Below are 27,291 nucleotides of genomic sequence, written 5' to 3' on the forward strand. Positions count from 1 at the left end.
CTGTTTACTACAGGAGGTACAGTAGAAACACGGTTTGATAGAACAGAAAAAGTTTTACAGTATTGCTTACAGTGAACAAAATATCCATGAAACACACAAGATCATTCTGAACAAAAAAACACACCCACAAAACCCCCCACAAAATTACTGTATCTAATCTCTTTAGGGTTAAGCCACATGTTTTCATCAAGATCACATCTGATATCATCCAAGGTGATGCACCTGGGATAAAACTGCTTGGTATGTCGGATCCACCCTTGGAGCTAGCATCCATGGCTTCAAGGAGGGACATCTGGTCATGTGGCTGATGGTCATAAACCTTCCACCTTCACATTACATTTTGTCCAGGTTGACGCCATTTGGCCAGATTGAATCCTGCCTCATCTATGTATATGAATTCATGAGGGGCATGGCTGGCCTCCAATTCCATAACTCTCAAAACAAAGTTTATGTAAATCATGTCATTACTGTATACTATACTGTAACCTATTACTGTGTAGGTTACCTACTTGCAAAGTGCAAAGCTTATAGAACTGGACATTGAATATACAGTACACTATACCTGGACATATTGTCGTTGTAGCTCCTTGACTCTCACTGATATATTGTTTTTGAACTGATATCATTGCAGAAGCAGAGGTTTTTATAAACTTTCATATTGTGAAATATTAGTACAATTTGAAATAACTGATTTCTGTTTAAAAATATGTATGTCATGTAATAAATTGTGTAAAATGTAATTTATTCCTGTGATGAAAAGCTGAATTTTCAGCATCATTACTCCAGGAAGATGCATATGGACTCGAAAAGCTTGTTTCTTCATGACATTGTTCAAAAGCAACACATTTTGCTAGCAATCAAAATCACATTTTGCTAAAATCATGAAATTTACAAAAATGGTAAAAGTTAATGTAAATGGTAAATAAATAAATGCAGTCCATACTGTATCTAAGGTTTGGAATATTGTTTTTGCTATTGTGGGATGTTGTGTGTTAACATTTGTAAATACTACAAAAACAATCCATCATTTTGTTGGGAGGTATAGCTTGTCTGTTAAGAAAATGTAAGCATTATGGAAATGTGTTCACTGACTGCATATTGTGTGAAAACGACAAGAAATGTGTGAATGGTATGGCCACAAAAGACCGATGCTGTGCTAATTGTGTTTAGAGTTTTGAAAATGTGAACACTGATTGGACAAACGCTTGTTAGCGACTGAAAAAAACTGTAAGTGATGAAAATGTAAAGATGCAGAAAGTTTTTTGTGATGGGTAGGATTAGGGTTAGGGGACAGATTCAGAATATACAATATAGTTTGCACTGCAGTATAAAAATCATTATGACTAATGTACCCATAAAACATGAAAACCCAACGTGTGTGTGTGTGTGTGTGTGCGCGTGTGTGCGTGTGTGCTTCTTCTGCCCTTATGTGATAGCACTGCAGTCGACCTTCAGATAAACATTGAACTGCAAAACTGTCATCCGCCACAAATAGTCGGTATAATAGAGAGAAGGACAGAAAGACAGGGAATGTGATGAGAAGGACTTAGAGACAAGGACAATTGGTGTGGAGGGGGGTGTGATGGTGCCGTCACGGACTGCTGATGAGACCTGTCACTGCTACACCCCACTAAAGCCTTCTGGAGGACAACAAAATGACTACCTGAAACAGACACACATCCTCTTTCTAACATCTGAATTTCACAAACAACACATGCACACAGTCTAATTCACCCCGAGGTCACTTGATGTAAGAGCTTTGTGAGGCACAATATGCAGTAGAGGTCAAACCGCCACTCTGTTGTGCAGTTCTCATCTAGGATTCTGCAGTTATTTTACTATATAATAATCAAATTATGTAAACAGTACAATAAATAAATGAATAATTGTGATACATTTTTTTTTGGAATAAATTCATAAAATGTGAAAATAATCTATTGTTTTTGAGATAATTAATATGCAAGACATATGAGGAAATAAATAAAAACAAAAATTAGATAAAGTAGGCTAGATAACAAAAATATGAGATGGGAGGAAAAAAATACGAAAATACGTTGTAATGCTTTTGCATTCTTTCGCAAACTTTTACGTTCCCCAGAATATTTTTTACTAGATTTGACTGAATAATGACACTAATTTAATAGAATAATCATTGTTTAAACATGGTTTACTCTGTTAAAATACGTTATTTAAAACAAAGTCTTCCTCATGCTCCTCTTTTCTCATGCAGATAAATCAGATTCAAACTTCCAGAAGAAATCCACTGATGACGGGGATGACCTGTACACCTTCCTCTTGTCCAATCAAAGCTATGGCTCACATGAAGACACCTCCTACCTTTCTGGCAGCATGGGCAGATCTGATGACAAACATACATCCCGCACTGATGACTTCATTTCTGGATCCCATTCCCTCACGTTGACCTTGGACTCCGGAATCGAGATAAAATCCAGTGCAGACCCGACTGATAGCTCTCACAAGATACATGACTCTGAGAAAGCTTTTGACTCTTCTTACAACTACATGGACATCAGCCGTAAAGAGGACTCCTGTAGCTCACAGCGCCCCCTGGAGGACTGGAGGATGAGCGGCCTCTCAGAGCCCACCCAGTACACTAAACTGGAGAAGAGCCCATCACCGGTAGAAGTGGATGTGGAGGACATTGGCTCTGCAGAAGTTCTGGACTCTCAGACCTTCCCATATGTGGAGGAACCATCTGATGAAGAACTGTCTGATTATCAGCCCTATAGGTCTCCAGGTACCGGCAGCAGTGCCAGTCCAGTAAAGATCACTCTGACAGAAATGCCACCTACATCTGTATCGCCCACCACAGTCCAGCACAGCCCCACATTTACAGTGTCAGAGAAGGAGAGTATCCTGAGTCTTGGGCTGGAGGGAGTGCCCACCGTCACCCTCTCAGAGCCAGAGGATGAAAGCCCTGAGTCATCTACACCCCCTACAGGTAAGCATCATCATCCCACACAAGCACTTCACTGCAATGTATCCACCACACCATCGTTAATTCCCTCTGCTAGCTGACCTTATGGTCCTGTGTAGGTGTACTTGTCGATCTGGGAACTTTCATACATTTTATTCAGCTTATTAATTTAACTTCGCTTTTATCTAAAGTGATTGACAAATGAGCATCTTTACAACATAAAATCCAAGGGAAACTGTGGTGAGACCCATTGATAATGTTACACTATTTGTTGTTCAAAAGATTGGAGATTTTTTAATGTTTTTGAAAGTTTCTTATGCTCACCAAGGCTTCAGTTATACTATCCAAGTATAGTACATGTACAATACACATTTTTAACATATTTGCTAACACTGTTGGGTGCCTTGGCAGAGCAGATAGCCACAAGACACCTTACCTTTTTAAAAACACTCCCTCTCCTTTCTCTCTCCCTCTCTTTCTTTATAGAAGACTCTGACTCTCCATCAGAACCAAATATCCTGGCTGGTGAAACTAAAATAATGAGCTCCTTCCAAGACAAGACTCAAACGTCACCCACCTCACCCTCGCAACCTGCTTCCAAGCAAGACAGTTCCCCAATGGAAATGAAGACTTCTCCTCCAAAACCCACCTTGCCTCTTTCCTCCCAGGATGTCGAGGGTAGCAGCGCAGAATCTGGCGACTCTGAGATTGAGATGGTGTCTGAAGAGCCTAGTCCACGAGCTCCCAGCTCTGGCTACATGAGCTTCGGTAAGAGTCCCAGCACCTCTCCATCGACCACAGCTACAGCGCCTGTCCCGTCCTCTACTCCTGCGTTTGCCCCAAACCCTACTATGCAGTACAGCATCTTGAGGGAAGAGCGTGAAGCAGAGCTGGACAGTGAACTGGCTCTGGAGTCCTGCGGAGAGGAAAGTCCCAAAAGATTGACCCACAACTCCACAAAAGGCTTCAAGGAGAGCCCACAGCTGGTCAAAAAACCCACAACCCTGACTTCTGCAACTAAAGAACCCATTATGACTCCCACTACACCTCCTCCGACCGTTCCAGCCCCAACCAGCGCTCCTAAAGAGAAAACATCCACCATGGAAGAGAAGCCTAAACCCAGCAGCACAACCCCCAGTCCCAGCCTGCCAGAGCTGAAGGTGGAGCATCCTGCTGGGGAGGTACACCAGAAAGAAAGAAGGCGCTCCAGTCAAGGCCGCAGGGGCTCTGCAAGAACGACTGTACCACCTGTCGTCTTCCAGGGTCTATCCAGGGAGAAAGGTAAACACGTTCCCCAATCACTAATGGTCACACAACACACAAGTTCTGACAGTCACCATATTGCATTTAAGTGCACAGTTACTATTGAGCTACAGAGGGTTTTTGCGTAGTTGAACTTCTATCTTCTTCCATCTATCTGAGTATGCATGACACAATGCGTAATCGAATATTTAAAGGATTAAATGCACATCATCACCTCTGTCTTTCGGAGCAAGTGCACAGTGTGAAGCCAATTGTAGTCGGATTAATGTGTAAACATGCTGGACGATGCCAACCTACACTTGCAATATCTAGGTCTGTTAGTTCAACTTTGCAAAAACAGACTGGAACAATTTCAGTCAGACTAAATGTATGGTCACATTTATTGTTATTGTTGCTATTGTTGTTGCTTCGTACATCACTACACTTTTGAAAATAGATAATGTAAACATTTTTGTCCGCAAAATTTTGCTAATATGATCACCTTATTAGAAAGAAGAAAGAAAATCATACAGGTTTGGAATGACATGAGGGTGAGTAAATGATGGCTGAATTTTCATTTTTTGGTTGAACTGTCACTTTAAGGCCAGAAGTCTGTGATACACTGAAATTAAAATAAAAAACTGACTCACACTTATTGGCCTCACCCTGCTAGGAGGAAACTCCCATTGGCTTTAGAAGCAGGAAAAAACACATTTCAATGCCTCAATCCTGGGCATGCACAGGCCAGCTGACAGTTCACAGCTAATATTTTCCTTACATTAAATTAATTGTAGTATTTAACATGCAGGTTCATCAGTTCATTCACATGCACTTTAAAAGTTGAATTTCAATCAGACTAAAACAATAGTTTGTGTATTTAAAATGTCATATAAATGCTTTAGTCCAGCAAAAAGTGTAACGGACTAACAGATGTAGATAATGTGATTGTAGCTCAGAACACTCAAAAAAATACACTGGACTCAGTTTTCATAGAGGCATTTCCTGCTCTCAACTGTTTACTTCACGTGTCAATTCTGCTTTTTCACCAAGATTCCTCGTCATCCAACAGCATCGGTCCAGAGAAGTACAACACAGTGTGATATAACATTTCTAATCATCTCCAGACCTCCAGAAGGTCATGCACATGAAATATTATATCAACACACATTTCTCACACAGTCCCCTGTGTCTTTAGTTAGGCGACTAATGTTTTAGATTTTATTTCACACCTGACTGCTCCCTGCATCTGCTGTTGTGTCTTCAGGGTTCGGCAGAACTCAGTGGAAAATCTTGTGTGAAACTGAAAAATTATTAGAGAAGATCTGGCTGACCTACAACAGTCTGTGGATTGTAAAACCCACAGATTTATTGAAAACATTTTCATTCTTTTAGAGTTTGGATCACATCCCAGATTCCCAGTACTGAGGGATACAAGTAACCGCATATAGACTTAATCACTATTTGTTGTATTTTCACAATAAACAAAAAACATGTAAAAATATTTTAAATTTTTTTACATTTAAAAATGAATTATTGTTTAAATAATTATTTTTATTTTATATATCATTTTATATATATATATATATATATATATATATATTTTAATAAATGTTAAATGATTCATGTTAGTTTTGTCTTAAAATAAATAATTATTGACTTCAGTGTATTAGTGAATGAGTACGTCATTTGTTTTTATCTGTTGAAGTCATTACGTCACCAATGCTTTGGGCTGGACTGTTGTTTGAAGAGTTCAGAACAAAGCCTCCCCATGTGGTTCAGGTCAGTTTCTGTCTGCTACGTTTGTGACCAATGAGTGCTGCCGTCTTGTGATTACATAGCCACACTGCAGTGGGATGAGAAGGCATTGCACAGATCCTACAGTGAGATAAAAAAGACCTTGATATGCGTTTCATTTGAGGTTCAGACTATCACATGTATCACGGTGGATGACGGACAGCTCTAAATCCTTCTGCCATGCAGTACTAATGTAATTGGAAATTCAGCATAAAGTGAATTTTATGTTTATCTTATAATCGATTCTTATCAATGTTTCATGTGATGCTTTTCAGTCTATATTCCTCTTTACAACACCCTTAATCAAGGAGAACTGTTTGTAAAAGCAGACTGACTTTACTGTTGTTGCCTGCAGACCATTGTATGTGTGTGTGTCTATGGCAGTCTGCAAATTAGGTATGGTGCCACAGTCTGTGTCTGACCGCACCCCCTTTCCCCCCTCCTCTCTTGAGCTCAGTGTCTCACAGAAGCCTCTAGAAATGAGATGGCTCTTGTAACCGCATGTACACAAACTGAGGATGGGTAACACTGCTAATTTCTTCCAGCAGAGGGCTCAGTTTACCATGTGCAGTCATTGTCTTGCTGTCAGCCCATAGACTAGAGAGGGGTTGTGCATTTGATAATGCATTATCATAGTGTGTGCCTGTAGAAAATATAGATTTTGATCTCTATAACACATCAGAAACCGGTGTGTTTTCTGGCCTGTATGTGTTCCTGTATGCTAGTTCATTGTGCGTACATTAAGGTTCAAAAGATTCTTTTTTATGCTGTTGAAAGAAGTGTTCACCAAGACTGCATTTATTTGATCAAAGTACAGTGAAATAGTTATATTGTGAAAGATTTAAAATGGCTTTTATATATTTTAATATATTTAAAAATATAATTTATTCCTGTGATGGCAAAACGTAATTTTTAGCAGCCATTACTTCAGTCTTCAGTGTCGCATGATCCTTTTGAAATCATTCTATCCAGTTGAAACCAGTACATCTTTCTTTAAGGTTTCTTTGATGTGTTGCATTCCCTGTTTTCATCTACTGATGCAGTCTTTCTTAACCAGGTTTTGCATTCATCACATTTTCCTCATGAGGTTATCATTAACAGCAGCTTTTCCCCTTAAATTCTGTAAAAAAAAATCTAATTCTGATTAATCATTACATTTAGACTGGCAAAAATAAGCAGTTATTTGTGTCTTGTGTCTTATATGTGTCTTTCTAGTTTATCTTATGCTTGATTCTGTCTCTATCAATTATTTAACTTTTAAAGGCCCCTGGCATTTCACGTGTGATGTGTTTACTGGAAGCTGAGGCGCAGACATTATACATATGCCAATTTCCTTTGTTTGGTCTTGCATTAAATGCTAAACCTTTGAGTTAAAGATGTCAAAGATCATGCATAATTCACAATGATGTGCTGTTCTTTTGTATGATAAATTAATTAGGTGCAGTTATTGTTATCTCTTACTATGCATGACATATGGGATCATGGTGGATGTTCTCTGTGCATTGAAGTGTCTCATTACAGTCTGCCACTATGACTAGAATCAGAGACCATGATTAAGTGATTTATAGCTAAGACTTTATAGTCTGAGATTTAAAAAAAACATGGCTCATGGCTAATATTAAAAGGTTTATTCAATTCATAATGTGAAAAATAAGGAGAGGTTTTTGTTATTTATGATTTGTCACAATGGTTGTTGCAGCAAGAGAATAGTTTAGGCAGGATCTAACTGAATGAATATATAGAACAAATATTGTACAACCATTTTCAGGATCACGTGACACTGAGGAATTAAATTATATTCAAATAGAAAACAGTTATTTTAAATTGTAATATTTCACAATATTACTGTTTTTACTGTATTTAGTGTTGATGCAAAAGAGATTTCTTTCAAAAACAAACACAAAAAAATGCCAATAAGTCAGTCTTGCCCATTTGAAAATGTCACATGGCAAGTCCATCTCTGACCACTGGACAGGACTGCCCGCTTTGCCTGTGAGCTCATCCTGTTTCCTTTAACCGAGAGTGCTGAGTCATTCTCCATATCTCATGAGGCTCCTTCCTCACACACACAAATACACACACACACACTCTCACTGTTATAGCAGTCTAGAGTGAAATTCATCAAATATGATGCGATGAGTACGGAATGAGCCTTCGCTCTGAACGAGAAAAATAGTTGTGCAGCAATGTTTACCACCAGATTTCAATCTTTTCAAGAGGATTAGTTGGGATTAGTCTCCCATCTAAAAGACTGAAGATGAGAAAGAGAGGAAAACAAATATTTCATCCATCCACTTTAGTGTCTGTCTGCAGTGACAGTGCAGTGACAGTGACCCAAAAAAAAAGTGTCATTTATTTACCCTCGTGTCGTTCCAAACCAGTATGATTTTCTTTCTTACGTAAAGCACGAAAACAGATGTTTAGCAATGTGTTTACGCAGATTTTTTACATGCACTGAAAGCGAATGGTGGCCAGGGACTGTCAAGCTCCAAAAAAAAACATCTTGATTTCCTTTAAAGGCACTATGAAATCAAAATTTACAATTCTTTTTTATGGATTATAGATTTGTTTTTGTTTTTTATCCATGTGCACTCATAAACTTAAATCAAAGTAACTTTTCCTCCCTTTTGTTACAAAATCTGTTCTCTTCTCTGATGATGCGTTTACTGGCATGAGGGAGGGAGAACCTGTCACTCACACCCACAATGATCCAGTCAATTTCTGATGGACAAATCAAGTCCCGTCCTACATTTTTACTTTTTTGTGAAGCCGTTTAACTCGGATATACGTCAAAATAAGGAAGAAAAGATTGTCAGTAATGATTGTCAATCATGACGCTTCGCCCCTCCCTCAAATGTCTGCCTTCAACTAAATCAGTTCCTCCACCAGTGGGCAGCACTATCACCATAAACTCCTATTCCTCCCCTCCTCCATCCCTGCATCCCCTCCCCTCTCGGTCCCCTCCTCCTATGGGTCATTCATGCACTGATGTGAACCGCTGAGCGAGAGAGAAGCACAGAGAGAGATAACGACAGATACGGAGCGAGGAGCGGAGAGGCTGTAGCAGTAGCGTTAGCAGAAAGCGATTCGCAGTCCTTCCCCTCACCCAGCCTAGCATGCAGGCCAGCACCATGGCAGCCGCAGACTCGACCAAGACTGAAGGTTTCTGGAGCAACTGGAAGAGCAAGGGTACTGTGAGTGCGTGTGGAGGAAAGGGGGTCCGGGGTGAAGAAGATGCATGCGCATGTCTGGACAGAAAGGGGTTGATTTATTAGGGCTGCTGGATTTTCTTGGGGGCAGGTGCATGTGGGATTCTGGAAGATGCTCATGCACACTTTCGCATTTTTTCCGCATCGAGGCCACCGCCATCATGGGCATACGAGCGGCAGACTGGGGGGGTGAGGGGGGGGGGGATTTGAGACAGCTGGGCACACCCTTCTTCTACCCCCTTCTCATTGTACTTAGTGGATCCTTACTGAATTCATATACTCTGGGTGTGTTTGATTAGAATTAATTGCCAATGATGTGCATGACTGCCTCCTTTTCAGGTCAGATGGGCATTTAGATGCGGATAGTTCCACAAAGAGCTGTATTTCTTTACATTTGTCTGATTGTTCCTGTGTTGATCATAAAGGCCTTCAGGCTGCATAGGGAGCAGAAAGCGAAATAAAGAAAAGAAGAAAGAGAGAGGTATTGGGTGTGGCTACCTGGATATAGCTTGTGGTGTTTGCCTAAATGTAAACCCCTTGTTCTGTGAAAGAATGGATAGTAGATACACATGCATGTGTTTTATGTGTATAATAAAAGTGCGTTATTGCTGTCATTTATTTACTATCCACTTGAAGACAACTATGCATCCATCACTTTAATCAATCCAGTGCCTAGACTGTCACATTAAAAAGAGACTCTATCGTCAGGAAGAAAACTAGAACAATTTAAGAGGGAGGGTTTCTGGTTGTGGCTATTTATATATTGAGCATTTCGCATTGCTGGCAGTTCAAGGGCTTAAAAACATAAATAGGTCTATTTTTATGAATATTTGACTTTTAAATGAGAGTTTCTAAATGTTAATGGCATTCAGTCTTTGTTCCTTTTATATTTCAGATTTTTGGAAACACTTTAACATAAGAATTAATTATTTAATGTATTAGGCATCATGAACAGCATTTTTACAGCATTTATTAATGTAGCTTAATTATAATTTATAAAAGTATTTTATAAGTATTAACCTGGATTAATATACTATACCTATCTATCTATCTATCTATCTATCTATCTATCTATCTATCTATCTATCTATCTATCTATCTATCTATCCTATATGTTATTTCCATAGTTCTATAATCTTATCTATCTGTCCTATCTAATTTATCATTATTGCCTGAATTAAGATCATTTGAGCTTTAGTGGGATTTAGTGCCTCTTTAGAGTTGAGAAAACACTGCTGTGTTGGCACTGCAACACGAAGCCATTGCCAAAATGAAAACAGATATGAAGATGTTAAAAACAAACATTTCTCACTTTTTTTAATGGTTTAAGTTGTACTGTTTAATGAAGATGTGCCTGTGTCAGCACAGGGACTTGTGTTCTTTTGCCATCTCCTTCTATAGTCGTGCCTGTTGGCTCAGGATTGTCTGTGTCCTATAGGTATTGATTCAGTGCTATAAAGTCAAACCGCAGCAAAGGTGCTGGCTTCTCTTAAGTCAGCAGTTTCTGTTTCTTCTCACAGTCTTCTCTCAAGTATGCAGTTTAGTCAAATCTGTGGCTTGAGGGGCCACATTGGCTGTTACTGTCCTGATGGTCATTTGGTACTAGTCCAAAAATGATATCTTCCAGTTCTTCCATTAACTGCAAATCATAAAACAGATTTGATCACTTCACACTGGCAAATGTGTTCGTTCTGATTGATAAAAACTTGGAACCAAAGATTGGACCAGATAAGACTGGATTGATCCAACATACATTCCCAACCTCAAACCCTCTAGTTTTTTCAGTTCAGATTCTCCCAATAATTGATTTCTGGTTAAGACCTACTCTGGAAATATCGAACGTAGAATTCAAGGTGTGGTAAACACTAGTGGTTATTCAATGGAGGATATAAGTGGCATTTGTCAGCCAGGCTTAAAACAGTGTCATATGATCTCACTGATCTTGGATCCATATCAGCTTTAATATTGTTATCAGAACATGATGTTGGAGGACATAGCAGCCATTTGTGTTAGTGTTATGTTGGTCAAAGGTCTATTTTTCCATATTCATCCCCCCCAGTTTTTCTTGGTAAAATGACGACGAATCAATGTGTGGTACTTACATTTGTGAAAGATGGTTATTGTTGACTCTTCAGATGTTTGTAGTAGTCATTGCTGTGGGTCAGAATATCCCATAATAATATAGAAGCTCATTGTTCAAGATACATGTGTGGTGCTTTGTCTCTCAGCAACACTGCTTAAAGTGATCACTCAAAAATGAAAATTCTGTCATCATTTACTCACCCTCATGCCATTTCCAAACCCCTGTATGACTATATTCGTATAAATAGGACATTTTCAAAATATCTTCTTTTATGTTCTGCAGAAGAAAGAAAGTCCTGGTTTGGAAATGACATAAAGGCGTGTAAATGATGACATAATTTAAATTTGTATCCCTTTGAGTTCAAAAATTTGCTGCGAGAGGGAGGGAAAGTTATTTTGATTAAAGATTATGAGGGTACATGAATTAAAAAAAAAAATTATGATGTGCATGGATAAATCATTTATAATAAATATTCAATTCAATTCACATTTATTTGTATAGCGCTTTTCACAGTACATATAATTTCAAAGCAACTTTGACACTTTAGGTTTCAGAAGGAGCTCGAGCGCTTTCTGAGGCAGGCTCTGCAATCAAATAACCTATACAGCATTAAATCATTAAAGTGGATTTGGAGGAGGACCGCAAGGAGCTCTATTTGGGACAGGATCAGTGTTTTATCACGCTAGCCAGCAGATGCTTAAGCAAGAATATATATTACATCTCTTAAGTTTGCCTAATATCTCAAGTCTAACCTGTATTACAATTGTAAGAGTATACATGTATGCCCTATAGACTTATGCTGTCCCATATAGGGCAGTAAGATGAACCAGTCTAGAGGAGTGATTAAACAGAGCCATTAATTACTGCTGACTTTTGAGTTTCTTTCTGTCTCATTGTGGCATCGGTGATGTTTTCTTCACTGTATTACCAGGCCGAGACGTTTTTATGTTTATCTGGAAGCTGTTTGGGTTCACACCCAAAGAGCTTTCATTATTGATAGCAGAGAAACGTTGTTTGCCTGGTGCCTTACTGCATCTCTCTGTCCCATGCCAAGATTGTTGTCATCCAGATTAGTGTCTAGTGTGTAATAATGTTAGTCATGGGCTGTCTGAAGTGATCTCTTTGTTGTAAGAGTATGATCCACTGATGTCAGAAGCAGGCTATGTGTCTACAATGGAGCATGACCCTAAAAGAACTATCCAATCTGCATTTAGGTTTGCAGTATATAACCACAGAAGCCTAAAGCAACCACATAAATTGTTTGTGTTAAACAGCATTCTCTTGTGTGTAGTCCTATTTATGACAAGCTATACGAGGATGGTTTGTTAGACCATGTGTTTTTATTTGGATCCCACCTTGGTTGGATTTAGATCACTGTTCTGCTACATCTCAAACTTAATTTTAGGGGATGAAGGTCACATTTTTCTTAAAAAGTTCCTGAAAGTGTTTTTTCAACCATATCCACACTGCACAAAATAAAATATCTATGTCAATATCCTGAATTTAATATCTAAACATCTTTAAAACAAGATTAATGTACTTAACCCTCTGGTACTGTTCGTGTGTCGGTCAAAAATGACAGATTCTTTTTATTATTATTTCAATTAAATTATTGAACTATATTATATTTTTTATTTAATATTTTTTTAGGGGATTTTATGGTACTAAATTATATTTATGCAGTAGTTATAATCCATTTATTCACTTTTTGACCTGAAAATTAAATTTCCAACTTAAACTGTCATATATCTCGAATAGTTTGGAGCACAGACTTAAGTTTGTTTGGTCTCTTTTTAAAAACAACTCTTGGCAGATTATTGCTGAAGTGAAAAAAGTTGAAAACTTGAAAAAAAACTTTTTTACATTTATTGTTATGAAAAATGCACAAAAAGAAAATTTTTAGATGACATATATATTTTCCAAAAAACGTTTTACTCTAAAACTGTGAGAAAATCAAATCCATAAATCTAAGCAAGCTGTGTTCCAAATTTTAAGTTGATATCTCAAAAAATTTACTTTCCAATAGATGAAATTCCTCTCCCATTCATTTCCAATGCGGCCATTTTTGACCCCGAACAATATAAGTGTGACTATTTTTTCCAGGACCATTTAACCTTTTCGAATCATGTCCATTATTTTGTGTGTGTGTGTGTGTGTGTGTGTGTGTGTGTGTGTGTGTGTGTGTGTGTATTCACACAGAAAGTGCTAAAACCAGGTTAAGAAGCAAAATATAATATACTAAAAACATTTAATAGATTTCTTCTAATGTTTTTTATATATTTATTTTGATTTTATTTGTCTTTTCTCAGTAAAATACCAAAACATCATAAGACTTGAGAACTCTTGACTTGAGACTTGAGAAAAGTTGAGAAGCAAAATCGTGTTAGATATTAACTTACTGTAATTTAATTTATTTACCACATTGTAAATTAAAACAAGATAAATTTACTTGAAAAGCAAAACTGAGTAAGATATTAAGATTTAAGCACAAACATGCTTAAAACAAACAAAAAAAGCCAATTTGCCAATACTATGCTGTATACTGGATATAGGCCTATTCTCTGAAAACAAGTCTTAGCTTTTACACTAAACACTTTTAGCTACTTCTCAAGTATGGACAGCAAGAATGAAAAAATGAAAATCTTAAAAAAATTAAAGATTTTCAGTGCAGTCACACAGCGATAGCTATATTTAGCCATTCTTGCCCTCAAGGAGCGGACTGTTGTTTGCTGTTGTGCTTTTGCTTGATATAAAGCAAAGGTCTTTCATGAACGAGGGGCATGTTGTTGTCAGCAATAGGCTGTTTTAGCAAGAGGGTCTTTGCTTGTGTGTCTGTCATACCAGTGTTACCTCTTGTTCCCCTCCCCCATCATTTCATCAGTACCTTATTACTCTGTCTGGCAGGCAGCGCTCTGTGAGGGGAGGGGGGGGGGGCAGCTCCATCGCTATGGCAACTGCATCCCTGCTCACTCCACTGCACCCATCTCTCTAGTTTCCGTGGCGACCGCGCTCCCTTCATCTCAGAGCTCAACTGCCAACTTCACGGCCCACACATTTTATAAGAAGCTCACCGTAATGACCCCTTAAACAAGCATGTGTCGGTGCATGATGGGAAAGAGTGGGCATAAATGAGCAAGTGTCCTATTGTTTGTTGATTTCTACCTGAAAATAAATAGAGGAAATACACTCCCTTGGTTTAATGAAGACCTGTGTTTCTTATTCACTTCTGATAAATAGAATAGGACTGATTATTGATCATTGACTATAATGAGCTGTACAATTATAATGCTTATGAATTATACATGATGCAGGAATCTTTGTATTTTGCAAAAAGGGGTGTCCACCACACCTTCGTAACACAAACAAAGAATCCCACTGAGCATGATGCTGTTGTGGAGATCCGTAGCGCTAGTTTAGGAGAAGCTCTAACTTAGCACAGCCCAAAATAATGCTCTTAATGTCACTGAGTATGACAGGCACACATCCAAGGAAATGATCGCAGGACTCTGTCTAGACCATGCAGCTCCATTTAGCTCAGACACATACCTGTGATTAGAGCGAACTTCTGCTCCTACGTTGTAATTTTAATCTCGATAAACTGCCTAATTTTGTCTCGCATCATCTTAAATTGGGTGTAAAACAAAGGCCAGTGAGAAGAGCTTTGGAATGGCTGTGGTAAAACAGTGGATTGATGCTATGTGACTATGTAGAAAATGGGTTAATTACAGAATCCTTTTCCGCTCTTGTTCATTGGCATGGCAATTACATATTGCAAATCAATGAAACCGCATTTTTTAAATCAATGTATAAATACCAGTGTACATGTACCAAACTATATATATATATAGTATGAGATATAGTTTTCTGTGATGGGTAGGTTTAGGTGTAGTTAGTGTAAGGGGATAGAATATACAGTTTTTACGGTATAAAAACCATTACACCTATGGAGCATTCCCGTACACAGCATATGCCGTGTGTGTGCGCGTGTGTGTTTAATGTATTTGTAAACATTTTAAGGAACACTGAATACGAATGCAATTAATGTCCAAAAAGTTTGGTTTAAAGCGCTTAATTAATGACATTATCCTTCGTTCTTTAACCTAATCTAAAGTGAGAACTATTTACTCCTAATAACCAATCAACACTTCCTTTACTACAAGCTAATTAAACAATAATAGTTGTGTTCATTACAGTGACAATTAATGAAGAACTCAGTATTTGTATATGGCCTAGTATTAATATATTAACAATGTAGAGATGACAATGAATTAACTGAAAACTAATAGTTTGTTAAGGATTTGTAAGAACTTTATTGCATACTTATTATAAAGTGTTACCCAAAAGACTGATTATGCTCGTTTAAAAAGTGACAATGCAAGAAAGTTTTCAAGGCTTCAAAAACTGAAGAAGTTGATAGAATGCAGGTAAATGTGTTTACATGTAGAGCGAAATTCAAATCTAGCCTATTAGGTTTCAGAAATGTCATTTTAGGGTGAACTTTAATCTCCTCAGCTCCCGTGGCCTTATGGGATAGTGAATTGTTCACTTGTTTCACACTTCAGAATCTGAAGCAGATGCAGTATTGTTTGCCAGTTAAAGGCTATTCAACATTCCTTCTCATTTGACATGCATCTTTTGGCACATTGTAAAGCAGGGACGTACACGTATTCTGTCTCATTCTGCGGACTGAATCCTGGCATTTTTTTGTACGTACTCCTCTCTGTTTGTGTAATCATTTCTAATGGTGTTATCACTGACTCAGCGCTGGTGCAGAGTGATTCAATAGTGGTTACATCACCGTAGGTCTTAAATGCTGAATTGAGGATCCTTAAACAATCAATGACTATTAGATTTGTGGCATACACCACCAATCCAAAATGTGCATGACTTTGACCCTACCTGATCTTTCTCTCTCTCTCTCTCTCTCTCTCTCTCTCTCTCTCTCTCTCTCTTCCTATCCAGCGATGGAGCTGCTGTACTGGAGGAACCTGAAGCAGAGTGGGCTGGTGTTTGGCAGTTTGCTGCTGCTGCTCTTCTCCCTGACTCAGTTCAGCGTGGTCAGCGTTGTGGCCTATCTGGCCCTGGCTGCCCTCTCCGCCACCATCAGCTTCAGAGTCTACAAGTCCGTGCTGCAGGCTGTGCAGAAAACAGACGAGGGACATCCCTTCAAGTAAGACGGCTGTGTGTGTGTGTGTGTGTGTGTGTGTGTGTGTGTGTGTGTGTGTGTGTGTGTGTGTGTGTGCGTGCGCCACACATTGAGTTACTAACAATGTTTTTATCACCTGGATGCAGAGCTTATCTGGATGTGGAGATGTCACTGTCCCATGATCAGATGCAGAAGTATGCAGAAAACATCCAGTATTATATCAACAGCACACTGAAAGAACTGCGCAGACTGTTCCTGGTGCAGGATCTGGTGGACTCACTAAAGGTGAACATCCGGTCAATTTAATACACACCAGGATTGTAAAGTTTCTTTCAAATGACAGATTTTGATAGACTTTTTTCTTAAATTGATACTTGATAGGAAAGCACAGAAATTATGGGAGGTGATTTTATTTTTTTTGACCGATTGCCCACACATAAGTGCCAGCATGCATGTCATAACATGTACTCCACTTGCCAGTCCGTATTAGGGGTGTAACGGTACGCGTATTCGTATTGAACCGTTCGGTACAAGGCTTTCGGTTCGGTGTTAGGTACGCATTTTCAAACCGAACGGTTATTTCAAATGTAAGCACGTCGCGAAAGCGCTCATAATGTAGGAGACGCTGGCGCGACCACAACATCAAATGGCAAACGCAATGTAAGCGGAACGAAACTGAGCTACTCTTGACGGACCGTTTATCAGTTTGGACCAAAGCAGCGCGAGCCGATCTTATACTACACAGCGCTAAGAGATCCAGTAAAGAAAGCATTTGAATTCGCCACTGAAGTAATAACATCGCTGCGAGATCTAGTGAGAAACATTCACATTTCTCCGTTATTGACGGATCAAACAGCGCTGACGTGGAACCAGGAAGAAACATTGTGCCATGAATGAACTATCCGGTGTCCACAGATCAGCAACATTCACCATGGATTTACTGTAGTAACACTACACTGTAACTTTGGAAGTTTGGCAGGAATAGTAGGCTAGGCTACAATTCTTTCAAGTAACGTTATGTCGGTTTTATTTCGACATTATGAATAACATTGCTGCCCTCAAATGTTAATCTGAACTAAAATAAACATTTGTTTATAAGTACAAAATATTACATTTAATTTTTTCCAAGGAGCTGTTTTGTTTTATATGCTCCTAAGAAGAGTCAATTATAGCTCCATCATTGCTCAAAGAAAAAAAAATCATACTTTATGATGTTAGTTTTAATAAAAAAAGAATAAAAAAAAAAATCAAGAAAATTTCTCTGGCATTTCTCTCTTTTTGCTGTATCGAAAACGTACCGAACCGTGATACAAGTGTATCGTATTGAACCGAACCGTGAATTTTGTGACCGTTCAAGATTCAAGTTCAAATCTCTTATGCTCACTCAGGCTATATTTATTTCATAATAATAAATACAGTAAAAACAGAAATATTGTGAAATATTTGTACAATTTAAAATGTAATTTTAAAAGCTGAATTTTCAGCATCATTACTCCAGTCTTCAGAGTCACATGATCTTTCGGAAAACCTTCTAATATGCTGATTTGCTGATCTATAAAACATTTATTTTCATTATCAATGTTGAAAACTACGGAGCCCCTAAAAGGACATGGTGATGAAAAAAATATATTATGGTGGGGAAGAAACACATTTTTTCATAATACAACTTTTTTGTTCCCCCAAGAAACGTTGAAAACTTCCTTGCGAGCGAACGCAGTTTCTCGTGGGAACGTAAAAGTTTTACGAGCTAACGCATAGTTTCTCAAGGAACGCAAACATGTTGTGAGCGAACGCAAAAGCATTGACGTATAATTTTTCTTCTCTACTCATAATTTCATCACCATGTCCCTTTAGGGGCTCTATAGAAAACAGTTAATATTTTTGTGGAAACCCTGGTGTTTTTTAGGATTCTTTGATGAATAGAAAGTTCAAAAGAACAGCATTTTTTTTATGTAACTGTATAAATGACTTTACTGTCACTTTTGAACAATTTAATACATCCTTGCTGGAATTTTTTTTTAACTTGCTTTAAAAAAAAAAAGAAGAATCGTACTGACCCCAAACTTTAAACCGATAGTGAATATGAAACAGAAATGTGCATTTCAGGAATATTATTTTTACAATTTAAAGTTAGCATCGATTTGTTAAAAGGAAATCAAGAGTTAGTATACAGAAAATTAGAGCAGTTTATCACCTTATTGGTTTATTCTTGCTATATGAGTGTCAGTGCACTTCTATAATGGTTTAGTTACTGCCACAGAAATGCATCATAAACCATGTTATACCTAGTATGTGTTTGTGTGTTAACTGCTAGTTGTTTTTGTTTGCCTCAAGTTTGCAGTGCTGATGTGGTTGCTGACCTATGTGGGAGCCCTCTTCAATGGTCTCACTCTTCTTATTATGGGTGAGCAGTTTATTCAGTTCCATATGTATTTGTAATTTGAAACAGTGGTGTAACTTTCTTTTAAAAAGTGGGTGAAACAGGAGAGTGTGTGGGGGGAGTTGTTAATACAATGCCATATCAGATATGTAAAAATTGTAGGAAAAAAAAGAACATTACGATGTCTAAAAATGTAGTTTACTCTCGTATAGTTTTATTTTTCCTCATTAAAATCAAAGATGTTCATAAGGGATTGTATATCTCGAGCGTGGACACGTTTGTGTGCATTTTGTTTTGTGATTTCACCGGAAAGAACAGAGAGTCTCCGCAATGGCGTTAAGCGATAGATTAAAGCGCTCGTCTGTGTGAAGACTGGGCACGAGCCAAAAGAGACCGTTCCGCCGCTGATAACAGTGGCAACAAACACTCAGCATGATTTCAAAAACACATTCCAGCGCCAAATTGCCTCTTATTTAAGACAAATTATCCTCAACTTGACATGTTTCATTTGCATTAGGTATATCCGTGCAGTGAGATGTTCCATCCGCAAATTACACCTATGATTTAAAATATAGATTAATGTATGCTTTTTAAATGACAGACTACTGTGTTTACTCATCATGCACTCTTCTGTCTTTTAACATTTACCTTGCATCTTGCTTCAGTGGTGGTGTCCATGTTCTCGATGCCGGTGGTCTACGAGAAATACCAGGTCAGAGAGGCACCTTTGTCACCATGACTACAGCATCATGTATAATTCATAAGCACCATGACTACAATGACTCACTTTTTTAATCTTTCTCTCTCTAGGCACAGATTGATCAGTATCTGGACCTAATAAGGACCCAAGTCAACTCTGTGGTAGGAAAGTAAGTACTCCCTTTAAGCATTATAATATAATATAGTAATTTAGTAAATAAATATATATTTAAGATTCTTATATTTATTCCTGTGATGGCGAAGCTGAATTTTCAGCATCATAACTCCAGTCTTCAGTGTCACATGATCCTTCAGAAATCATTCCAATATGCTGATTTGGTGCTCAAGAAACATTTCTGCTATTATTATAACAGTTGTGCGGCTTAATATTTTTGTGGAAACAGAGATACATTTTTTTTTTCAATATTCTTTGATGAATAGAAAGTTCAGATGACCAGCATTTATTTGAAATAGAAATATTTTGTAACATTATACATGTCTTTACTGTCACTTTTGATCAATTTAATGCATCATTTAAATTATAATTGTGTTTAAAAATCACACTGAATATAATATAATTGTGTGTTTGTTTGTACAGGATCCAGGAGAAGATTCCAGGGGCCAAACGAAAGGCTGAATAGGCCCTTTTGGAGGAGGTTCTGAGCCCCAGACCGACCCATTGCAGGGAGAGCTGAATGATGATCAAGGGTTCCTCTTTGTACACACACACACACACACACACACACAACAGCCACAAATAAACATCACTGGAACATAGTTCTACTTTGTACACATTGTGAAGTCTAGAGCAATGGCAAAGCTGTGCAGGAGAAGTCCCATCCTCATCTTGTAACCATAGAAAAAAAAACCAAGAAAAAAAAGTAAAGCGTGCTGTTTCTCAATTCAGGATCTAGTCAGAAGTACAACTACTTGATGAATTGTAGAAGTAACCATGAAACATATTATTCAAATCCGGTAAAAAGACTAGATGTGATTTTTTTATTTTATGTGTTGCTCATAAAGTGCATGAAGTCAAGAGTCTTAAGTGCTGATGAATTCTCTTTTTATCTTTGAAGTTTATGTGCTTTCTCAGCTGTGCTGAAAATCTCTGTAGTATGTGAAGGATCTCCAGCTTTATTGCTCTCCAGTGACACTCTCTTCTTGAAAAAAACAAACAAAAAAACAAGCTTCTTTGTGTCTAGGGCGTTGGGTGGGGGCTTTTCCTCCTCCATCACTATATCTGTAAACATTATTAACATACAGTAATCGTCATTGTCAGCTACACACATGGATCTGCTGAGGTTCATGATATCTGGGCACAAACGCAACTATTTAGCAATGTTCTGATTAGATATGGTCAGCTCACTATAGCATTACAGAGTATGTTTCTTTTTCGTAGGACTCCACTACAGAGATTCATGTTTTTTTGTGCAGTCATTTATCTTTTTTTTTTTCTTGAAAATGATACAAAACAAAAGAGAGGGAGGAGAAGGAAGCTTCTGTGAGTGATTGCCAGCTAGAATCTGTCAATCTTTGTACTGTTAAGTGTTGTTCATCTTTTAGCCATTGACTCTTAACTATTTGCACTTAAGCTGTACTCAATACTGAATGTGAAAATAAATGTTCTTAAATGTACTTTTCATGTTTCATGGAGCATCTTTCACCTTACAATATTGTCTTAACCAATGATTTTTTCCATCCAATTTCTGAGAGAAAAAGAGTGGTTATAGCCATTCAGTATAATTTGAAAGCCAAAATTTAGCGCTAAACTGCAAATGATCAAACCTAAATTGAATCATGTATTAACAACAATTAGCCTAGACTTTAATAAACTTATTTGAACTAAAATTAAATAAACTTATAACAATCGTCACATAAACCCATAAATGTCCCATTTAGCTTAGCTTTTATTTAGCCTAAAATAACTATAGATAATAACTCCTTTAAATGAAACTTTGTTCACTTGGTAAATAATAAATAAGTTGATATTGAAGTACTAAAATTACTAAAACTAATGAAATAACGAAAAAATAAAAGCAAATTCAAATGATTAAATATAAAAATAAAAGCTACTTTGAAATATGAATAAATACTATAATAGTATGCCTATATATAAATAATACTAAACTAAAAATGGTGAAAACTGTTTATTTTGTCTCTTTTCTATACTAGTAAAAATATGTATATACTATTTTTATAATAGGCTATTCATATATATTGCATGTAGGCCTATATGCATTCACTTATATATTGCTATACAGTTTAGCTGTATGGACGTCCTAATTCGGGTCAGCCCGGGTAAGGTGCAACATTTAAGCCATGGAGACCGGGGATGGCTGTAACATGGGGAAAGTTGTAACACCATCAATTCCACCAATTAGGGATAAGATATGAGTCTTGTGATCACTTCAGTATTTTCCTACTTCCTCTCCGATCCAACATGGTGATTGTCAAGGCTGGAAACAGGCACATGCAGAATATATATAGAGAAAAAAACTGATTTTGAGGTCAAAAAGTACAAATTTTGGCCAAGACTATATTTTGTTTAGTATTGTAGATACAATTGTTTGACTTATATTAGATTAAATAGTAGTTTCTTAGGCAATATGTGATGCATTTTCCCCCTGCTAATTTCAAACCACTATGCTGATACAGCTAGCTAAACATTGGCTGACAGGGGTGGGGTGGGTTGTAACACTTATTTAAAAAGTGTTACAACCATCCCCTTACTAAGAATATAACTAAGAATTTTCTTGATTTTAATGTTTTTAAAGAATAACTAGGGCATGGGAAAGAAAGACTGACAGAGGTGTCTCTGCCAGTGTTTTATATAAAGTGGTTTGCATGGAGCAATTTAACAACTGAAAGCCAAAGAAGGTTTGGGTGAAATGCGCCCTATGCAGTTTCTGGGCCCATCAAGCCTGCACTCCAGGGTTACCAGCATCATTCATCTGTCAGAACTGTGACTCTGATTAAGAATATACACACATAGACACACACACATTGACATTTATTATTTTTTGTTAGACTTAAAGATGTACAAAGATGTTATTTAATTAGGTACATTGTAGTAGCCAAGTGTTATTATTAAGTGTACTTTAAACACAATTTTAAACACACACACACACACACACACACACACACACACGAGTCAAACAGATATAGGCCTAGTCTGATAGAGAGATACAATGTTCTTTTATTTCAATAAATCTGTTTTTGAACAATATCATATGGTATGGCATCCATTTTACTGCTTTTGTCTATAGATACAACCTACCCCAGTAGTGGGGACCGGTAGGTTGTAACAAAGGAACACCATGTATTTGACATCAACTCACGAGGTCTGTGATATTCTTGTAGAGGCCTGAATTGGTTCCATTTGTAGTACTGTGGGTACTTTTTATAAACAAAACAAAAATCAGCGAGTTATAGGTGCTGAAGCAAAAAGTGTTACAACCATCCCGGTTCTCCCCGACATTTAGACAACGCTAACAGGAAGTGGAGAAAACATTTGCGTGGCATCAGGAAGTGAAAATATTTACCTGCCAGTGATGTTTGTTGTGTTACAGTACATATATGAATAATGAATGCAGATTGGAGATGACTCACTTGAATTAGGACGCTGCCCATCTGTCAGCTGGCACTGCTAGGTGTGCCCAGTGTACCTGTCTATTGTCCAAATGCTACAATTTCGCTCCAGGAACAGGTGGGACGAACTTGGAAAACAGCGGGATCTGTATCCGCTCAAAATATGGAACACACACAGACACACACACACACACACACACAGTCACTAATGTAATGGATTTTTTAGACAAGAGACTTTCTCTTAAAATTAAAATTAAATCTTCCATTTTTGTCATTATGATGTTTATAATAATTTTTTATCATCTGTCTTGAAAGGTTCATTCGGTGCAGAAATGGTCAGACATCATCTATGCACGAGCTCGCCTCGCCCTCTGCTGGTGACACCGAGAACTGCAGTGTCGTTTCAGAGACACGGGAGGGTGTGCTGGAAGACGCATTGTGGAGGTACAGTAGGGAATTGGCTGACAGTGGGTGTGGTGGTCAGCATTCGAAGAGCTGGAAATAACTGAATGTCATCACAAAAACAGGATATTATTGCGTGCTCTGTCTGTAAATAGTGTTCAAATTTGATAAAACCTCGAGATTGACACAAGAACCATCAGGATAACGTTCCGTGATCAGTAAAGATGGTTGGCTACTTACGGGTTTATACGTTTATACGTTATACGTTTACATTTTACGTTGTCAATTTACTATAGCCTATTCAAAGTCAGACTGGAATTTAAGTTATTTACTGAAAATATTCCATGGTCATCATTCAGATTCATTGTAATAACTATATTATTGTTGTCTTGTTTTCCCGTACAAATATCTAAACATCTAGAATCGAGACATTTACTATACTTGAGCAACAAGATAATATAAGATATGAAGTTTTGTTTGCTGATAAATTTATCAAAAAATTAAATGAGTCAATGCTTAAAACAAGAAAGAAAATCTGGCAATGGAGTAAGAAAATAAAACTGTTTTCCTTTTGAAATAGCTGTCGTGTCCCACATTAATACAGCACTCTTTGATGTGGAAACATGGTCAGTATTAGTAAAAGCATGTCAGGAGCCATTTATAAACATGACCTCCAACTCAGTGCTGCTCCAAATGGACCTATAGCTTCACTTTCAGAAGAAAATCTTCTTCATTAATCTGAGAAACGCTGAAGCAAAGAGATTAAAAAAGGTCTTATAGATGATTGAGAAGTGAAATGGCTAATAATGAGAAATCTAAATATAGTCTGGCCTTAATTTCTTAAGCCACATTACGTTCAACAGCATGCTTTCAGAGAATTTACCAAATGTCAAGTTGGCAAATTAGAAATTCTGGAAATTCCATTTGGCCTTTGAAGCTAATGTAAGTAAATAAGTAAGTAAGTGTCAGGTCAGTAAACTACAATTCACAGCATGCACCTCAGCATTCAGATATGGCCGCCTCGGACTCCATATCCCAGAATACACACACACAGGCTGTGTTCAAAATCACCCCCTATACCCTCATTCACTATTCCCTACATTCCTCCACTAATATAGTTCACTTGAAGGAGTGAATGAAAACGAGTGAGTGAATACGGACTTTTGAGTGCGCCGGAAGGACTGACTCTTTTGCGGTTTGTACTGCTGTTTAATCATTTGAAACTTAACAAATTGGCAGCTAGTTGTAATGAAAAAAATGATCTTGAACTCTTCATGGAATCTAGCATGTATAAACCTTAATTAAACAATTTAATAATCAATTAAAACAGAAGTTATACCTGAATGATATTACGCTGTAGCCACATTGGGCCAGAGGTTTGGAAAATGAATGGGTTGATGATTCAGCTGCGGCGCCAACTTCTGGTCAAACGTGCGACTCTCACAGTGCATAATGGGTATTCTCTAGCCGTTGAGCGTACATCAGTTGTACACTCCTTATTGCAGTGCATTGTGGGATTGAATGAGTGTACTTGATAACGTCCACTATGGTTTCGGACACCACTACAAATAGCTGTCCCCTCAAATAGTGCCCTATTTAAGGGTATAGGGGGCGATTTCGGACATAGCCGGTGTCTGGCTTCCGGTGTCATTTGCTTCCTGTTATTTGTAGCTGTACAAAACAACTCGTTATGCTGCTTGATATTCTTACCATATTATTTCAATGTAGTGTCTTAATTAAAAACGCTGGTTTGTAACGCAAACAGTTTTACAGTTTACTGCACTTTGATATATTCTTATTTTTATTTCCCTATAGCGGCTAATAAATCGGAAGTCTCGCACATTCACACAAAAGGTGGATAGAGCACTGTCTGTGTGTGTGTATTCTGGGATATGGAGTCTGAGGTGGCCATATTTGAATGCTGAGGTGCATGCTGTGAATTAGTTCACTGACCTGACAGTAAGTAAATAAATAAATAAAGCATATTTATTTAGCTTTGGAAGCAGATATAGTCAAGCATATGAAACTGTCATCTACTCCTCTGGATCCTATTCCACCCCGGCTTTTTAAAGATGTGTTTGCAACCATAGGCCCTGATATACTATCTACTGTGAATAGTTCATTATCAAATGGTGTTGTTCCACCCTGTCTCAAACAAGCAGTGGGTACTCCCCAAATCAAAAAGCCAGGCCTTGATTATACTGATCTGAATAATTCTCGCCCAATTTCAAAATTACCATTTATATCTAAAATATTAGAGAAGGTTGTTTTACTTCAGATTACTTCAGTTTTATGTGAGAATGATATCCTGGATAATTTCCAATCTGGATTCAGAGCTGGGCACAGTACAGAGACTTCTCTGGTAAAAGTGCTGAATGACCTGCTAATACCAACTGATTCTGGCCTGGCAGCTGTTTTAATTACATTAGATCTCAGTGCCGCACACTGTTGATCATTCGATTCTTTTAGACCGGTTGGAGTGTGAGGTTGGCATTCGTGGAAGAGCGTTAACATGGTTTCACTCATGAGGAACATTCTCTGTTAATTTTGCAAATGCTTCATCCTCTGCGGCCACCTTAAAAATATGGCCTCCCTCAAGGCTCTATTTTAAGTCCTACATTGTTTTCTCTGTACATGTGTCCTTTGGGATCTGTTTGACGTCGATATGACATTTCTTAGCATATGTATGCAGATGACACACAGATTTATCTACCTCTCAAAGTCAGGAATGAACAGTCCCTCAAGTCCTTGTTGGACTGTTTGAATGAGCTTAAAGTTTGGCTGTCTAAAAACGTTCTCCAGCTTAATGAAAAAAAGTCTGAAATTACAATATTTGGTCCACCAAAATTCAAAGAGAAGATAGCCAGTACTCTTGCTCCATTAGAAATGACGGTGAAAGATAGTGTGAGAAATCTTGGTGTAATAATTGACTGGCACTAAAAAAAGGGACCACATTACTCCAGTATTATGCTCTCTTCATTGGCTACCGGTTCATTACAGGATTGAGTATAAGATTTTATTAATGTTTTTGCGTTGCATAACATGTCCCCAAACTACATTGTTGACCTTTTAGGATCTTACATATCAGGCAGGACATTAAGATCAACTAACCAATTTCAGCTGGCGGTCCCTTATTTTAAAAAGAAAGTCAAAGGGTGACTGAGCTTTTCAGTTGTGGCTCCCAAGTTGTGGAACAGTCTTCCCCCTCATATCCAGCTAGCTCAAACAATAGACATCTTTAAGTCTCAATTAAAAACGTATGTTTTCAACTTAGCTTTTAGTTAAGGGTATTGTACATTGTAGATATAACTTATTTTTATTTAGTTTTATTTCTCTCTACACTGATCTCATTATACTGTTGTGTGAGGGGTATGTCTGAGATTGTGTAGTCATGCCTTCATCTGCTAGGCTTGATAAATATTTTTATACATGTATGTTTTACTGTTTTTAGTTAACTGTGAAGCACTTTGGGCAACAACGTTGCTATTAAATGTGCTATATAAATAAATAAAAGTTGAAGTTATTTTATTTCAATGTCTCAACAATCTCTAGACCTTTCCTTCACCTTGCTCACACTCAGTGACAGTGGGATCGGATGGCCTTGAGGTGCCTGCCTGTATGTTGGGAACTCGCTGTACCTGAGCAAAGGTCAACTGTGCCCTCATAAACACAAACTGCTAAAGGCCAGACATGACTGACCAATGTCACTTTGTCAAATACACCTCATGACAGGGTGAAAAAGCAAACAGTGCCCAAACCCATTTTAAAATCTAGCAAAGTCAGACAAATTCATCTGTAAATGTCAAACAG

At 37.7% G+C, this 27,291-nt stretch overlaps 1 protein-coding gene across 3 annotated transcripts in view; it reads left to right on the forward strand.

Annotated features, from left to right (window-relative positions):
- rtn1b (reticulon 1b) overlaps nucleotides 1-21,126 on the forward strand; it is a 40,889-nt gene extending 19,763 nt beyond the window's left edge. Inside the window, exons 2-9 of one of the 3 annotated variants that reach the window (XM_084431488.1) lie at nucleotides 2,231-2,962; nucleotides 3,425-4,219; nucleotides 16,229-16,436; nucleotides 16,559-16,697; nucleotides 18,747-18,816; nucleotides 19,458-19,504; nucleotides 19,603-19,661; nucleotides 20,090-21,126. In XM_084431488.1, the coding sequence (XP_084287614.1) occupies nucleotides 2,231-2,962; nucleotides 3,425-4,219; nucleotides 16,229-16,436; nucleotides 16,559-16,697; nucleotides 18,747-18,816; nucleotides 19,458-19,504; nucleotides 19,603-19,661; nucleotides 20,090-20,132 (2,093 nt within the window). In that variant the 3' untranslated portion in view covers nucleotides 20,133-21,126. Of the gene's footprint in view, nucleotides 1-2,230; nucleotides 2,963-3,424; nucleotides 4,220-8,950; nucleotides 9,164-16,228; nucleotides 16,437-16,558; nucleotides 16,698-18,746; nucleotides 18,817-19,457; nucleotides 19,505-19,602; nucleotides 19,662-20,089 lie in introns of those variants that run through there. The other 2 variants (XM_084431489.1, XM_084431490.1) reach the window with 2 other exon arrangements.
- Nucleotides 21,127-27,291: the final 6,165 nt, after the last annotated feature.

Source organism: Rutilus rutilus (genome assembly GCF_951802725.1).
Source record: "Rutilus rutilus genome assembly, chromosome: 15".
Classification (NCBI taxonomy): domain Eukaryota; kingdom Metazoa; phylum Chordata; class Actinopteri; order Cypriniformes; family Leuciscidae; genus Rutilus; species Rutilus rutilus.